Consider the following 17,837-nt stretch of genomic DNA (forward strand, 5'->3'; position numbering starts at 1 on the left):
AAACTTACTAATTAGCCCAGTTACATTTTCCTCCAAATCATTTATGTAAACTCTGTAGGAGTTAGGGTTAGGGTTAGGCGTTAGGGGTTAGGGTTTAGGGGTTAGGGTTTAGGGGTTTGGGATTAGGGATTAGGGCTAGGGGTTGGGGTTAGGGGGTAGGAGCTAAGGTTAGAAGTTAGGGGTTAGGGTTAGGAGTTGGGGTTAGGTGTTTGGGATTAGTGGCTAGGGTTGGGGTTAGGGGTTAGGGGTAAGGGTAGGAGTTAGGAGTTAGGGTTAGGAATTAGGCGTTAGGGGTAAGGTTAAGGGTTAGTGGATAGGGTTAGGGTTAGGAGTTTGGGGTAAGGTTAGGGGATAGGGGTTAGGGTTAGGGGTTAAGGTTAGGAGTTAGGGGTGAGGAGTTAGGGTTAGGGGTTAGGGTTAGGGGTAATGTTAGGGGTTAGGGTTAGGAGTTGGGGTTGGGGTTAGAGGTTAGAGGTAAGGTTAGGGGATAGGGGTTAGGGTTGGGGTAAGGTTAGGGGATAGGGGTTAGGGGTTAGGGTTAGGGCTTAAGGTTAGAGTTTAGGGTTTAGGGGTTAGGGGTTAAGGTTAGGAGTTAGGGTTACAGTTAGGGGTTTGGGGTGAGGGGTTAGGGTTTAGGGATTAGGGTTACAATTAGGGGTTAGGGTTTAGGGGTGAGGGGTTAGGGTTACTGTTTAGGGGTTAGGGTTACGGTTAGGAGTTAGGGGTGAGGGGTTAGGGTTAGGGGTTAAGGTTAGGGTTTAGGGTTTAGGGGTAGGAGTTAAGGTTAGGGGTTAGGGTTATGGTTAGGGGTTAGGGGTGAGGGGTTAGGGTTAGGGTTTAGAGGTTAGGGTTATGGTTAGGGTTGGGGGTGAAAGGTTAGGGTTAGGGTTTAGGGATTAGGGTTACGGTTAGGGGTTAGGGGTGAGGGGTTAGGTTTAGGGTTTAGGGGTTACTGTTATGGTTAGGGGTTAGGGGTGAGGGGTTAGGGTTAGGGTTTAGGGATTAGGGTTACGGTTAGGGGTTAGGGGTGAGGGGTTAAGGTTAGGGTTTAGGGGTTAGGGGTTAAGGTTAGGAGTTAGGGTTTAGGGGTTAGGGGTTAGAACTCAGGGTTAGGGGTCACACTCAGGTTTCAAGCCAGCTTGTGTAAGAGGGAGGAGGAGGAGGATTCCCTGAGGATGCGGGGGGCTTGTTTTGTATCTGACTTGGCCCCCGCCGGGACCTCCTGGTTCGGCACGTCTGCCGCCTCCTTCAGGGCCGGGGGCTTCGAGTCCGGGCCGACCACCCAGCGGAGCTTGAGGTACCGCACCACGTCCCCGACCGGCGACCGGTCCTTGGCCTCGAGGGCCAGGAAGCCCCTGAGCATGAGGGTGGCCGCTCGGGTGAAGCTCCTCCAGGGGGCGGGGACCTCCTCCTCCTCCTCCTCCTCCTCCTCCTCCTCCACCTTCTCCTCCACCAGCCCCTGCCACCGGGCGAAGGAGCGGTAGAGGCCGTCGTCGGCCGAGCTGCGCTCCCAGGGGAAGTTGCCGGTCAGGAGGCTGTAGAGCAGCACCCCGTAGGCCCAGACATCCTCGCTGCAGCGCACCCTCGCCCCCAGCCGCTGAGCCGCCTCGTCGCATAACTCGGGCGCCATGTAGGGCACTGAGCTGGGTGTGTGCCAGACGTTGAGGCCGGTCCTCCTCACCAGGCCGAAGTCGGCCAGCTTGACGCAGCGGCACTCCCGGTCGAAGAGCAGGATGTTCTCGGGCTTGACGTCCCGGTGCACCAGCCCCTGCCCGTGGAGGTGCTCCAGGGCCAAGGCCACCTGGAGGGCGCAGCGCTTGGCAGCGGGTTCCGGGATGCCAACCTGCAGAGAGAGAGAGAGAGAGAGAGAGAGAGGGGGGGGGTGACTTGTGACTCCCGTCCGCTCCGAATACCAGGGGGAGGGGATGCCAAAAGGTGGGGGAAACGCTCGGGGCCAGCGGCGAGGCCTTTGTCATCGACGGGGTCACATCCCGCGAGACCCCTTCACCGGAGCCGTGACCCCAACACAGTCTGACTAAACCCCCCAACCCAACCCCAACACAGTCTGACTAACCCCCCCAACCCAACCCCAACACAGTCTGACTAACCCCCCCAACCCAACCCTAACACAGTCTGACTAACCCCCCCAACCCAACCCCAACACAGTCTGACTAACCCCCCCAACACAACCCCAACACAGTCTGACTAACACCCCCAACACAACCCCAACACAGTCTGACTAACACCCCCAACCCAACCCCAACACAGTCTGACTAACCCCCCCAACACAACCCCAACACAGTCTGACTAACACCCCAAACCAACCCCAACACAGTCTGACTAACCCCCCCCAACACAACCCCAACACAGTCTGACTAACACCCCCAACACAACCCCAACACAGTCTGACTAACCCCCCCAACCCAACCCCAACACAGTCTGACTAACACCCCAAACCAACCCCAACACAGTCTGACTAACCCCCCCAACACAACCCCAACACAGTCTGACTAACACCCCCAACACAACCCCAACACAGTCTGACTAACCCCCCCGGAACGTGACCCCAACAAAGTCTGACTAACCCCCCCAACACAACCCCAACACAGTCTGACTAACACCCCCAACACAACCCCAACACAGTCTGACTAACACCCCCAACCCAACCCCAACACAGTCTGACTAACACCCCAAACCAACCCCAACACAGTCTGACTAACCCCCCCGCAACGTGACCCCAACACAGTCTGACTAACACCCCCAACACAACCCCAACACAGTCTGACTAACCCCCCCAACACAACCCCAACACAGTCTGACTAACACCCCCAACACAACCCCAACACAGTCTGACTAACCCCCCCGGAACGTGACCCCAACACAGTCTGGCTAACCCCCCCAACCCAACCCCAACACAGTCTGACTAACCCCCCCAACCCAACCCCGACACAGTCTGACTAACCCCCCCAACCCAACCCCAACACAGTCTGACTAACCCCCCCAACCCAACCCCAACACAGTCTGACTAACCCCCCCAACACAACCCCAACACAGTCTGACTAACCCCCCCAACACAACCCCAACACAGTCTGACTAACCCCCCCAACCCAACCCTAACACAGTCTGACTAACCCCCCCAACCCAACCCTAACACAGTCTGACTAACCACCCCAAACCAACCCCAACACAGTCTGACTAACCCCCCCGCAACGTGACCCCAACACAGTCTGACTAACCCCCCCAAACCAACCCCAACACAGTCTGACTAACCCCCCCAACCCAACCCCAACACAGTCTGACTAACCCCCCCAACACAACCCCAACACAGTCTGACTAACCCCCCCCAACACAACCCCAACACAGTCTGACTAACCCCCCCAACACAACCCCAACACAGTCTGACTAACCCCCCCAACCCAACCCCAACACAGTCTGACTAACCACCCCAACCCAACCCCAACACAGTCTGACTAACCACCCCAACCCAACCCCAACACAGTCTGACTAACCCCCCCAACACAACCCCAACACAGTCTGACTAACCCCCCCAACACAACCCCAACACAGTCTGACTAACCCCCCCAACCCAACCCCAACACAGTCTGACTAACCCCCCCGGAACGTGACCCCAACACAGTCTGACTAACCCCCCCAACCCAACCCCAACACAGTCTGACTAACCCCCCAACCCAACCCCAATACAGTCTGACTAACACCCCAAACCAACCCCAACACAGTCTGACTAACCCCCCCGCAACGTGACCCCAACACAGTCTGACTAACCCCCCCAACACAACCCCAACACAGTATGACTAAACCCCACAACCCAACCCCAACACAGTCTGACTAACACCCCAAACCAACCCCAACACAGTCTGACTAACCCCCCCAACACAACCCCAACACAGTCTGACTAACCCCCCCAACACAACCCCAACACAGTCTGACTAACCCCCCCAATCCAACCCCAACACAATCTGACTAACACCCCAAACCAACCCCAACACAGTCTGACTAACCCCCCCGCAACGTGACCCCAACACAGTCTGACTAACCCCCCCAACACAACCCCAACACAGTATGACTAAACCCCACAACCCAACCCCAACACAGTCTGACTAACACCCCAAACCAACCCCAACACAGTCTGACTAAACCCCCCAACCCAACCCCAACACAGTCTGACTAACCCCCCCAACACAACCCCAACACAGTCTGACTAACCCCCCCAACACAACCCCAACACAGTCTGACTAACCCCCCCAACCCAACCCCAACACAGTCTAACTAACATCCCAAATCAACCCCAACACAGTCTGACTAACCCCCCCAACCCAACCCCAACACAGTCTGACTAACCACCCCAACCCAACCCCAACACAGTCTGACTAAACCCCCCAACACAACCCCAACACAGTCTGACTAACCCCCCAACCCAACCCCAACACAGTCTGACTATCGCCCCCAACCCAACCCCAACACAGTCTGACTAACCCCCACAACCCAACCCCAACACAGTCTGACTAACCCCCCCGGAACGTGACCCCAACACAGTCTGACTAACCCCCCCAACCCAACCCCAACACAGTCTGACTAACCCCCCCAACCCAACCCCAACACAGTCTGACTAACACCCCCAACACAACCCCAACATAGTCTGACTAACCCCCCCGGAACGTGACCCCAACACAGTCTGACTAACCCCCCCAACCCAACCCCAACACAGTCTGACTAACCCCCCCAACCCAACCCCAACACAGTCTGACTAACACCCCAAACCAACCCCAACACAGTCTGACTAACCCCCCCAACCCAACCCCAACACAGTCTGACTAACCACCCCAACCCAACCCAACACAGTCTGACTAACCCCCCCAACCCAACCCCAACGCAGTCTGACTAACCTCCCAACACAACCCCAACACAGTCTGACTAACCCCCCAACCCAACCCCAACACAGTCTGACTATCGCCCCCAACCCAACCCCAACACAGTCTGACTAACCCCCACAACCCAACCCCAACACAGTCTGTCTAACCCCCCCGGAACGTGACCCCAACACAGTCTGACTAACCCCCCCAACCCAACCCCAACACAGTCTGACTAACCCCCCCAACCCAACCCCAACACAGTCTGACTAACACCCCCAACACAACCCCAACATAGTCTGACTAACCCCCCCGGAACGTGACCCCAACACAGTCTGACTAACCCCCCCAACCCAACCCCAACACAGTCTGACTAACCCCCCCCAACCCAACCCCAACACAGTCTGACTAACACCCCAAACCAACCCCAACACAGTCTGACTAACCCCCCCAACCCAACACCAACACAGTCTGACTAACCACCCCAACCCAACCCAACACAGTCTGACTAACCCCCCCAACCCAACCCCAACGCAGTCTGACTAACCCCCCCAACCCAACCCCAACACAGTCTGACTAACCCCCCCAACCCAACCCCAACACAGTCTGACTAACCCTCCCAACCCAACCCCAACACAGTCTGACTAACCCCCCCAGAACGTGACCCCAACACAGTTTGACTAACCCCCCAACCCAACCCCAACACAGTCTGACTAACCCCCCCAACACAACCCCAACACAGTCTGACTAACCCCCCCAACACAACCCCAACATAGTCTGACTAACCCCCCCGGAACGTGACCCCAACACAGTCTAACTAACCCCCCCAACCCAACCCCAACACAGTCTGACTAACCCCCCCAACCCAACCTCAACACAGTCTGACTAACACCCCAAACCAACCCCAACACAGTCTGACTAACCCCCCCAACACAACCCCAACACAGTATGACTAAACCCCACAACCCAACCCCAACACAGTCTGACTAACACCCCAAACCAACCCCAACACAGTCTGACTAACCCCCCCAACCCAACCCCAACACAGTCTGACTAACCCCCCCAACACAACCCCAACACAGTCTGACTAACCCCCCCCAACACAATCCCAACACAGTCTGACTAACCCCCCCAACACAACACCAACACAGTCTGACTAACCCCCCCAACACAACACCAACACAGTCTGACTAACCCCCCCAACACAACCCCAACACAGTATGACTAAACCCCACAACCCAACCCCAACACAGTATGACTAACACCCCAAACCAACCCCAACACAGTCTGACTAACCCCCCCCAACCCAACCCCAACACAGTCTGACTAACCCCCCCAACACAACCCCAACACAGTCTGACTAACCCCCCCAACACAACCCCAACACAGTCTGACTAACCCCCCCAACACAACCCCAACACAGTCTGACTAACCCCCCCAACACAACCCCAATACAGTCTGACTAACCCCCGCCAACCCAAACCCAACACAGTCTGACTAACCCCCCCCAACACAACCCCAACACAGTCTGACTAACGCCCCCAACGTGACCCCAACACAGTCTGTCTAACCCCCCCAACACAACCCCAACACAGTCTGACTAACCCCTCCAACGTGACCCCAACACAGTCTGACTAACCCCCCCAACACAACCCTAACACAGTCTGACTAACCCCCCCAATGTGACCCCAACATAGTCTGACTAATCCCCCCAACACAGTCTGACTAACCCCCTAACGTAACCCCAACACAGACTGACTAACACCCCCAACATGACCCCAACACAGTCTGACTAACCCCCCCAACACAACCCCAACACAGTCTGACTAACCCCCCAACACAACCCCAACACAGACTGACTAACCCCCCCAACCCAACCCCAAAACAGTCTGACTAACCCCCCAACACAACCCCCACACAGTCTGACTAACCCCCCCAACATGACCCCAACACAGACTGACTAACCCCCCCAACACAACCCCAACACTTTCTGACTAACCCCCGCAACACAATCCTAACACAGTCTGACTAACCCCCCCAATGTGACCCCAACATAGTCTGACTAATCCCCCCAACACGACCCCAACACAGTCTGACTAACCCCCCCCCAACATAACCCCAACACAGTCTGACTAACCCCCCAACGTGACCCCAACACAGTCTGACTACCCCCCCAACCCAACCCCAACACAGTCTGACTAACCCCCCCAACGTGACCCCAACGCAGTCTGAATAACCCCCGCAACCCAACCCCAACACAGGCTGACTAACCCCCCCAACCCAACCCCAACACAGTCTGACTAACCCCCCCAACACAACCCAATACAGTCTGACTAACCCCCCAATGTGACCCCAACACAGTCTGGCTAACCCCCCCAACGCAACCCCAACACAGTCTGACTAACCCCCCAACACAACCCCAACGCAGACTGACTAACCCCCCCAACACAACCCCAACACAGTCTGACTAACCCCCCAACACAACCCCAACACAGTCTGACTAACCCCCCAACGTAACCCCAACACAGACTGACTAACACCCCCAACGTGACCCCAACACAGTCTGACTAACCCCCCCAGTGTGACCCCAACACAGTCTGACTAACCCCCCAACACAACCCCAACACAGACTGACTAACCCCCCCAACCCAACCCCAACACAGTCTGACTAACCCCCCAACACAACCCCCACACAGTCTGACTAACCCCCCAACGTGACCCCAACACAGACTGACTAACCCCCCCAACACAACCCCAACACTTTCTGACTAACCCCCCCAACCCAACCCCAACACAGTTTGACTAATCCCCCCAACACAACCCCAACACAGTCTGACTATCCCCCAACGCAACCCCAACACAGTCTGACTATCCCCCAACACAACCCCAACACAGTCTGACTATCCCCCAATGCAACCCCAACACAGTCTGACTATCCCCCAACGCAACCCCAACACAGTCTGACTACCCCCCAACCCGTCCCCAACACAGTCTGACTAACCCCCCAACCTGACCCCAACACAGTCTGACTACCCCCCAACGCGCCCCCAACACAGTCTGACTAAACCCGCTAATGCAACCCCAGCACAGACTGACTAACCCCCAACGCAACCCCAACACAGACTGACTACCCCGAAATGTGACCCCAACACAGTCTGACTAACCCCCAACACGACCCCAACACAGTCTGACTACCCCCCAATGCGACCCCAACACAGTCTGACTACCCCCCAACGCAACCCCAACACACTCTGACTAACCCCCCAACTCAACCCCAACACACTCTGACTAACCCCCCAACGCGACCCAAACACAGTCTGACTGACCCCCAACGCAACGCCTCCCACCGAGCCCCTTGTGGAGTATTAGGGACAGGACACCCAAAAAGGTCGGTCAGAGAGGGAGGTTTTAGGCAGCGTCTGAAAGGAGAGGGAGAGATGGAGAGGGACAGAGAGAGAGAGAGAGGGATATAAAGAGAGAGAGAGGGAGAGAGGGAGAAGGAGAGAAAGAGAGAGATAGAGAGGGACAGAGAGAGAGAGAGAGGGAGATAAAGAGAGACAGGGAGAGAGAGAGAGAGGGAGATAGAGAGGGACAGAGGGAGGGAGATAGGGGTAGAGAGAAAGAGCAAGAAAGAGAGGCAGAGAGAGGGATAGAAGGAGAGAGAGAGAAGGAAAGAAAGATACAGAGAAGGAGAGAGAAGGAAAGAGAGAGAAGGAAAGAAAGAAAGAGAGAGAGAGACATGGAGAGGGAGAGAGAGAGAGAGACGCAGAAAGAGAGATAGAGATGGACAGAGGGAGGGAGAGATTGGTAGGGGGAGAGAGGGAGAGAGAAATAGAGAGGGGCAGAGAGAGAGGGAGAGAGGGAGAGAGGGAGAGAAAGAGAGAAAGAGAGGGGCAGAGAGAGAGAGAGTTTTTGGGGGAATTTCAGAGTTTGGGGCCCCCCACCCCCCAGGCAGCTGAAGGCCCGGCCGCCAATGGTGGAGCGATGGGAATCGGGGGAATGCTCGAGAGGCTGGGATCGGAGGAGCACAGAGATCTCGGAGGGTTATAGGAGGTTCCAGAGATAGGGAGGGAGGGGGTGAGGGAGGGATTTGAACAGGAGGATGAGAATTGTAGGGGCTGGAGGAGGTTACAGAGATAGGGAGGGAGGGAGCGAGGGAGGGATTTGAACAGGAGAATGAGAATTGTAGGGGCTGGAGGAGGTCACAGGGAGAGGGAGGGAGGGAGTGAGGGAGGGATTTGAACAGGAGGATGAGAATTTGAAAATCGAGGCGTTGTCGGACCGGGAGGTGTTGTGGGGAGGGGACCGGGGAGTGGGCGGGTTGTGGGCGGGGGCGGTGAACTGAACTTGGCGTCGCCGATCTCGGCTTGGGGGAACCACTTAGCCCCTCATCCCACGCAAACCATAGCATCCGTGTGTCTACCTGAGGCTGAATGAGGTCAAAGAGGTCACCGACAGGAGCGTACTCCTGCACAAAGACATAGTGGTCGTTGGACTCGAAGGCAATCCCGAAGGCGGTGGTGATGAAGGGGTGGGTGGAGAGGTAGAGCGAGACGCTGTATTCCCTCAGGAAACACCTGATCTTGGTTTTGTGTTTGTCCATGAGCTTCAGGGCCATCAGCGTACCTGGTGGGGGGGGAGGTCGGTGGATGTGGGAGGACGGAGAGAGAGAGGGAGAGAGAATTCCAAAGTTTCACAACCCTTCGAGTGAAGACATATCTCCTCATCTCAGCCCCAACTGATCAGCCCCCTTATCCTGACATTTTGGCGCCCCCCTGGCGTGTTTTAGATTCCCCCAACCAGCGGGAACCAAAGCTCAGCGTCCACCCTATCGAGTCCCTTCAGAACCTTCTAGATTTTCATGAGACAACCCGGCCCCGCCCCCTTCTCTCATTTTTCCAACCTCCAGAAATCATGAACCCAAAGTAACTCTCATCTGAGGACAAGCCCCTCACCCCAGGGAAACAACCGAGTGAGCCATCGGTGTACAGCCCCTAACTGCAAGGGTATCCTTCCTTAAACGTGGGGGCTGATACAGTCCCCGGTTTTCAAGATGTGGACTGGCCGAAACCCTGCCCAATCTTTTTTACTCATTCACGGGGATGTGGGTGTCGCTGGTCGGGCTCAGCGTTTATTGCCCATCCCTAATTGCCCCTTGGGAAGGTGAGGGTGAGCAGCCTTCTTGAACCGCTGTGGTGTAGGTACACCCACGGCGCTGTTAGGGAGGGAGTTCCAGGATTTTGTCCGTGTGGTGTAGGTACACCCACGGCGCTGTTAGGGAGGGAGTTACAGGATTTTGTCCGTGTGGTGTAGGTACACCCACGGCGCTGTTCAGGAGGGAGTTCCAGGATTTTGTCCCCTGTGGTGTAGGTACACCCACGGCGCTGTTAGGGAGGGAGTTCCAGGATTTTGTCTGTGTGGTGTAGGTACACCCACGGCGCTGTTAGGGAGGGAGTTCCAGGATTTTGTCCCCTGTGGTGTAGGTACACCCACGGCGCTGTTAGGGAGGGAGTTCCAGGATTTTGTCCCTGTGGTGTAGGTACACCCACCGTGCTGTTAGGGAGGGAGTTCCAGGATTTTGTCCGTGTGGTGTAGGTACACCCACGGTGCTGTTAGGGAGGGAGTTCCAGGATTTTGTCCCTGTGGTGTAGGTACACCCACCGTGCTGTTAGGGAGGGAGTTCCAGGATTTTGTCCGTGTGGTGTAGGTACACCCACGGTGCTGTTAGGGAGGGAGTTCCAGGATTTTGTCCCATGTGATGTAGGTACACCCACGGTGCTGTTAGGGAGGGAGTTCCAGGATTTTGTTCGTTTGTTGTAGGTACACCCACGGCGCTGTTAGGGAGGGAGTCCCAGGATTTTGTCCGTGTGGTGTAGGTACACCCACGGCGCTGTTAGGGAGGGAGTTCCAGGATTTTGTTCGTTTGTTGTAGGTACATCCACAGCGCTGTTAGGGAGGGTGTTCCAGGATTTTGTTCGTTTGTTGTAGGTACACCCACGGCGCTGTTAGGGAGGGAGTTCCAGGATTTTGTCCGTGTGGTGTAGGTACACCCACGGTGCTGTTAGGGAGGGCGTTCCAGGCTTTTGTCCGTGTGGTGTAGGTACACCCACAACGCTGTTAGGGAAGGAGTTCCAGGATTTAGTCCCTGTGGTGTAGGTGCACCCACGGCGCTGTTAGGGAGGGAGTTCCAGGATTTTGTCCCTGTGGTGTAGGTACACCCACGGCGCTGTTAGGGAAGGAGTTCCAGGATTTAGTCCCTGTGGTGTAGGTACACCCACGGTGCTGTTAGGGAGGGAGTTCCAGGATTTTGTCCCTGTGGTGTAGGTACACCCACGGCGCTGTTAGGGAGGGAGTTCCAGGATTTTGTCCGTGTGGTGTAGGTACACCCACGGCGCTGTTAGGGAGGGAGTTCCAGGATTTTGTCCCTGTGGTGTAGGTACACCCACGGCGCTGTTAGGGAGCAAGTTCCAGGATTTTGACCCAGCGACAGTGAAGGAACAGCCGATATCTTTCCAAGTCAGGATGGGTGTGTGGTTTGGAGGGGAACTTCCAGGTTGTGGTGTTCCCATGTGTCTGCTGCCCTTGTCCTTCTAGATGGTAGTGGTCGTGGGTTTGGAAGGTGCTGTCGAAGGAGCCTTGGTGAGTTGCTGCAGTGCATCTTGTAGATGGTACACACACTGCTGCTACTGTGCGTCGGTGGTGGAGGGAGTGAATGTTTGTGGATGGGGTGCCGATCAAGCGGGGCTGCTTTGTCCTGGACGGTGTTGAGCTTCTTGTGTGTTGTGGGAGCTGCACTCATCCAGGCAAGTGGGGAGTATCCCATCACACTCCTGACTTGTGCCTTGTAGATGGTGGACAGGCTTTGGGGGAGTCAGGAGGTGAGTGACTCTCCGCAGGATTCCCAGCCTCTGACCTGCTCTAGCAGAAGAGCAGCTTATTCCTGTACTCCAAACCCCTGGCCACGTGCTACCCTGCACTCCCAGGGGACGAGCAACCTGCACGCTCGAGCGAATGTGATTCGGGACGGCCATTTTGGAGCTCGTCAACTTGGCTAACTGGTCAGGGGGGGAAAGGAGAGGGTGAATGAGGGAGGCGCGGTGGATGCTGGCGCTGGGAGTTCTGGACCCGCTAAGGCTAACGGCGGATGGCGGTCGGACCAGCTCCTCAGCTTTGCCCCTCACCCACCCCCTACGCAGCACCCGGCGGAAGGCAGGAGAGGGCGTGGCCGCCCCGGCTCACCTCGGAAGCGGTGTTTGCCAAGCTGCACCTTGCCAAAGCTGCCGCAGCCCAGCTCCTTGATCACCTCGTAGTGCTCGCTGACCTCCATGCGGGCGAGCGACTGCGACAGCAGGAGCATCATCTCCTCGATGAAGAGGTCCGGACCCAGAGCAGACCCGCCCTCCATCGCCAAGGGGGCCGCGTGCAGGGGGCAGCACCTGCTCCGGAAGCACGTCAGGGACCTGCCAAGCAAAGAGAGGCACAATGATACAGACCAGCAACCCTGGAACCGAGCGGCTCTGCCAAGGGGCATCACTTATTCAGCAGGGAATGGATCGCTCACTGTGTAACTGTACAGAGTCACTGTTTATTCAGGGTAAGGATCACTCACTGTGTAACTGTACAGAGTCACTGTTTATTCAGGGTAAGGATCGTTCACTGTGTAACTGTACAGAGTCACTGTTTATTCAGGGTAAGGATCACTCACTGTGTAACTGTACAGAGTCACTGTTTATTCAGGGTAAGGATCGTTCACTGTGTAACTGTACAGAGTCACTGTTTATTCAGGGTAAGGATCACTCACTGTGTAACTGTACAGAGTCACTGTTTATTCAGCAGGGTAAGGATCACTCACTGTGTAACTGTACAGAGTCACTGTTTATTCAGGGTAAGGATCACTCACTGTGTAACTGTACAGAGTCACTGTTTATTCAGCAGGGAATGGATCGCTCACTGTGTAACTGTACAGAGTCACTGTTTATTCAGGGTAAGGGTCAATCACTGTGTAACAGTACAGATTCATTGTTTATTCAGGGTAAGGGTCACTCACTGTGTAACAGTACAGAGTCACTGTTTATTCAGGGAAAGGGTCACTCACTGTGTAACTGTACAGAGTCACTGTTTATTCAGGGTAAGGATCACTCACTGTGTAACTGTACAGAGTCACTGTTTTTTCAGCAGTGTAAGGACCACTCACTGTGTAACCGTACAGAGACACTGTTTATTCAGCAGGGTAAGGATCACTCACTGTGTAACTGTACAGAGTCACTGTATATTCAGCAGGGAATGGATCGCTCACTGTGTAACTGTACAGAGTCACTGTTTATTCAGCAGGGTAAGGATCACTCACTGTGTAACAGTAGTGTCACTGTTTATTCAGGGTAAGGATCACTCACTGTGTAACTGTACAGAGTCACTGTTTATTCAGCAGGGAATGGATCGCTCACTGTGTAACTGTACAGAGTCACTGTTTATTCAGCAGGGTAAGGATCACTCACTGTGTAACTGTACAGAGTCACTGTTTATTCAGGGTAAGGGTCACTCACTGTGTAACAGTACAGAGTCATTGTTTATTCAGGGTAAGGATCACTCACTGTGTAACTGTACAGAGTCACTGTTTATTCAGGGTAATGATCACTCACTGTGTAACTGTACAGAGGCACAGTTTATTCAGCAGGGAATGGATCACTCACTGTGTAACTGTACAGAGTCAGAGTTTATTCAGGGTAGGGATCACTCACTGTGTAACTGTACAGAGTCAGTGTTTATTCAGGGTAAGGTTCACTCACTGTGTAACTGTACAGAGTCACTGTTTATTCAGGGTAAGGGTCACTCACTGTGTAACTGTACAGAGTCACTGTTTATTCAGCAGGGTAAGGATCACTCACTGTGTAACTGTACAGAATCACTGTTTATTCAGCAGGGTAAGGATCACTCACTGTGTAACCGTAGAGAGTCAGTGTTTATTCAGCAGGGAATGGATCGCTCACTGTGTAACTGTACAGAGTCACTGTTTATTCAGCAGGGTAAGGATCACTCACTGTGTAACTGTACAGAGTCACTGTTTATTCAGGGTAACGATCACTCACTGTGTAACTGTACAGAGTCACTGTTTATTCAGCAGGGAATGGATCACTCACTGTGTAATTGTACAGAGTCAGTGTTTATTCAGCAGGGTAAGGATCACTCACTGTGTAACAGTAGAGTCACTGTTTATTCAGGGTAAGGATCACTCACTGTGTAACTGTACAGAGTCACTGTTTATTCAGCAGGGAATGGATCGCTCACTGTGTAACTGTACAGAGTCACTGTTTATTCAGCAGGGAATGGATCGCTCGCTGTGTAACTGTAGAGTCACTGTTTATTCAGCAGGGTAAGGATCACTCACTGTGTAACTGTACAGAGTCACTGTTTTTTCATTGTAAGGTTCACTCACTGTGTAACTGTACAGAGTCACTGTTTATTCAGCAGGGAATGGATCGCTCACTGTGTAACTGTACAGAGTTACACTTTATTCAGCAGGGTAAGGATCACTCACTGTGTAACTGTACAGAGTCACTGTTTATTCAGGATAAGGATCACACACTGTGTAACTGTACACGGTCACTGTTTATTCAGCAGGGCAAGGATTACGCACTGAGTAACTGTACAGAGTCACTGTTTATTCAGGGTAAGGATCACTCACTGTGTAACTTAACAGAGTCACTGTTTATTCAACAGGGTAAGGATCACTCACTGTGTCACTGAACAGAGTCACTGTTTATTCAGCAAGGTAAGGGTCACTCAGTGTGTAACTGTACAGAGTCTCTGTTTATTCAGGGTAATGGTCACTCACTGTGTAACTGTACAGAGTCACTGCTTTTTCAGGGTAAGGATCACTCATTGTGTAACTGTACAGATCACTGTTTATTCAGCAGGGTAAGGATCACTCACTGTGTAACTGTACAGAGTCTCTGTTTATTCAGGGTAAGGATCACTCACTGTGTAACTGTACAGAGTCACTGTTTATTCAGGGTAACGATCACTCACTGTCTAACTGTAGAGAGTCACTGTTTATTCAGCAGGGAATGGATCACTCACTGTGTAACTGTGCAGAGTCACTGTTTATTCAGGGTAGGGATCACTCACTGTGTAACTGTACAGAGTCAGTGTTTATTCAGGGTAAAGTTCACTCACTGTGTAACTGTACAGAGTCACTGTTTATTCAGGGTAAGGGTCACTCACTGTGTAACTGTGCAGAGTCACTGTTTATTCAGCAGGGTAAGGACCACTCACTGTGTAACTGTACAGAGTCACTGTTTATTCAGCAGGGTAAGGATCACTCACTGTGTAACTGTACAGAATCAATGTTTATTCAGCAGGGTAAGGATCACTCACTGTGTAACTGTACAGAGTCACTGTTTATTCAGCAGGGAATGGATCGCTCACTGTGTAACTGTACAGAGTCACTGTTTATTCAGCAGGGTAAGGATCACTCACTGTGTAACAGTAGAGTCACTGTTTATTCAGGGTAAGGATCACTCACTGTGTAACTGTACAGAGTCACTGTTTATTCATGGTATGGATCGCTCACTGTATAACTGTACAGAGTCACTGTTTATTCAGCCGGATAAGGATCACTCAGTGTGTAACTGTACAGAGTCACTGTTTATTCAGCAGGGTAAGGATCACTCACTGTGTAACTGTACAGAGTCACTGTTTATTCAGGGTAAGGATCACACACTGTGTAACTGTACACGTTCACTGTTTATTCAGCAGGGCAAGGATTACGCACTGTGTAACTGTACAGTCACTGTTTATTCAGAGTAAGGATCACTCACTGTGTAACTTAACAGAGTCACTGTTTATTCAACAGGGTAAGGATCACTCACTGTGCACTGAACAGAGTCACTGTTTTTTCATTGTAAGGTTCACTCACTGTGTAACTGTACAGAGTCACTGTTTATTCAGCAGGGAATGGATCGCTCACTGTGTAACTGTACAGAGTTACTCTTTATTCAGCAGGGTAAGGATCACTCACTGTGTAACTGTACAGAGTCACTGTTTATTCAGGATAAGGATCACACACTGTGTAACTGTACACGGTCACTGTTTATTCAGCAGGGCAAGGATTACGCACTGAGTAACTGTACAGAGTCACTGTTTATTCAGGGTAAGGATCACTCACTGTGTAACTTAACAGAGTCACTGTTTATTCAACAGGGTAAGGATCACTCACTGTGTCACTGAACAGAGTCACTGTTTATTCAGCAAGGTAAGGGTCACTCAGTGTGTAACTGTACAGAGTCTCTGTTTATTCAGGGTAATGGTCACTCACTGTGTAACTGTACAGAGTCGCTGTTTATTCAGGGTAAGGATCACTCACTGCGTAACTGTACAGAGTCACTGCTTTTTCAGGGTAAGGATCACTCATTGTGTAACTGTACAGATCACTGTTTATTCAGCAGGGTAAGGATCACTCACTGTGTAACTGTACAGAGTCTCTGTTTATTCAGGGTAAGGATCACTCACTGTGTAACTGTACAGAGTCACTGTTTATTCAGGGTAACGATCACTCACTGTGTAACTGTACAGAGTCACTGTTTATTCAGCAGGGAATGGATCACTCACTGTGTAACTGTGCAGAGTCAGTGTTTATTCAGGGTAGGGATCACTCACTGTGTAACTGTACAGAGTCAGTGTTTATTCAGGGTAAGGTTCACTCACTGTGTAACTGTACAGAGTCACTGTTTATTCAGGGTAAGGGTCACTCACTGTTTAACTGTGCAGAGTCACTGTTTATTCAGCAGGGTAAGGACCACTCACTGTGTAACTGTACAGAGTCACTGTTTATTCAGCAGGGTAAGGATCACTCACTGTGTAACTGTACAGAATCACTGTTTATTCAGCAGGGTAAGGATCACTCACTGTGTAACTGTACAGAGTCACTGTTTATTCAGCAGGGAATGGATCGCTCACTGTGTAATTGTACAGAGTCATGTTTATTCAGCAGGGTAAGGATCACTCCCTGTGTAACAGTAGAGTCACTGTTTATTCAGGGTAAGGATCACTCACTGTGTAACTGTACAGAGTCACTGTTTATTCAGCAGGGAATGGATCGCTCACTGTGTAACTGTACAGAGTCACTGTTTATTCAGCCGGATAAGGATCACTCAGTGTGTAACTGTACAGAGTCACTGTTTATTCAGCAGGGTAAGGATCACTCACTGTGTAACTGTACAGAGTCACTGTTTTTTCATTGTAAGGTTCACTCACTGTGTAACTGTACAGAGTCACTGTTTATTCAGCAGGGAATGGATCGCTCACTGTGTAACTGTACAGAGTTACTCTTTATTCAGCAGGGTAAGGATCACTCACTGTGTAACTGTACAGAGTCACTGTTTATTCAGGATAAGGATCACACACTGTGTAACTGTACACGGTCACTGTTTATTCAGCAGGGCAAGGATTACGCACTGAGTAACTGTACAGAGTCACTGTTTATTCAGGGTAAGGATCACTCACTGTGTAACTTAACAGAGTCACTGTTTATTCAACAGGGTAAGGATCACTCACTCTGTCACTGAACAGAGTCACTGTTTATTCAGCAAGGTAAGGGTCACTCAGTGTGTAACTGTACAGAGTCTCTGTTTATTCAGGGTAATGGTCACTCACTGTGTAACTGTACAGAGTCACTGCTTTTTCAGGGTAAGGATCACTCATTGTGTAACTGTACAGATCACTGTTTATTCAGCAGGGTAAGGATCACTCACTGTGTAACTGTACAGAGTCTCTGTTTATTCAGGGTAAGGATCACTCACTGTGTAACTGTACAGAGTCACTGTTTATTCAGGGTAACGATCACTCACTGTCTAACTGTACAGAGTCACTGTTTATTCAGCAGGGAATGGATCACTCACTGTGTAACTGTGCAGAGTCAGTGTTTATTCAGGGTAGGGATCACTCACTGTGTAACTGTACAGAGTCAGTGTT

The 17,837-nt window shown here is 52.3% G+C and overlaps 1 protein-coding gene across 1 annotated transcript; it reads right to left on the reverse strand.

Annotated features, from left to right (window-relative positions):
• Positions 1-1,129: 1,129 nt before the first annotated feature.
• Positions 1,130-12,298, reverse strand: LOC121273094 (serine/threonine-protein kinase SBK1-like). The gene is made up of 4 exons (XM_041180058.1): positions 12,108-12,298; positions 9,292-9,494; positions 1,442-1,843; positions 1,130-1,336 (listed from the first exon to the last, which is right to left on the reverse strand). Exons 1-4 carry the CDS (start codon positions 12,271-12,273, stop codon positions 1,130-1,132), a joined length of 978 nt encoding a protein of 325 aa, XP_041035992.1. The 5' UTR covers positions 12,274-12,298.
• Positions 12,299-17,837: the final 5,539 nt, after the last annotated feature.

Source organism: Carcharodon carcharias, chromosome 39, assembly GCF_017639515.1.
Source record: "Carcharodon carcharias isolate sCarCar2 chromosome 39, sCarCar2.pri, whole genome shotgun sequence".
Taxonomy (NCBI): Eukaryota; Metazoa; Chordata; class Chondrichthyes; order Lamniformes; family Lamnidae; genus Carcharodon; species Carcharodon carcharias.

What these genes read in the sequence shown, in the direction of transcription:
- LOC121273094 (XM_041180058.1), bottom strand. Translation starts at nt 12,273, where the DNA reads ATGGAGGGCGGGTCTGCTCTGGGTCCGGACCTCTTCATCGAGGAGATG. An exon ending in TGGCAAACACCGCTTCCGAG is followed by an intron (nt 9,495 to 12,107) that starts GTGAGCCGGGGC and finishes CCCCCCCACCAG; the next exon opens with GTACGCTGATGGCCCTGAAG. An exon ending in AGGGGCTGGTGGAGGAGAAG is followed by an intron (nt 1,337 to 1,441) that starts GTGGAGGAGGAG and finishes CTGGCCCTCGAG; the next exon opens with GCCAAGGACCGGTCGCCGGT.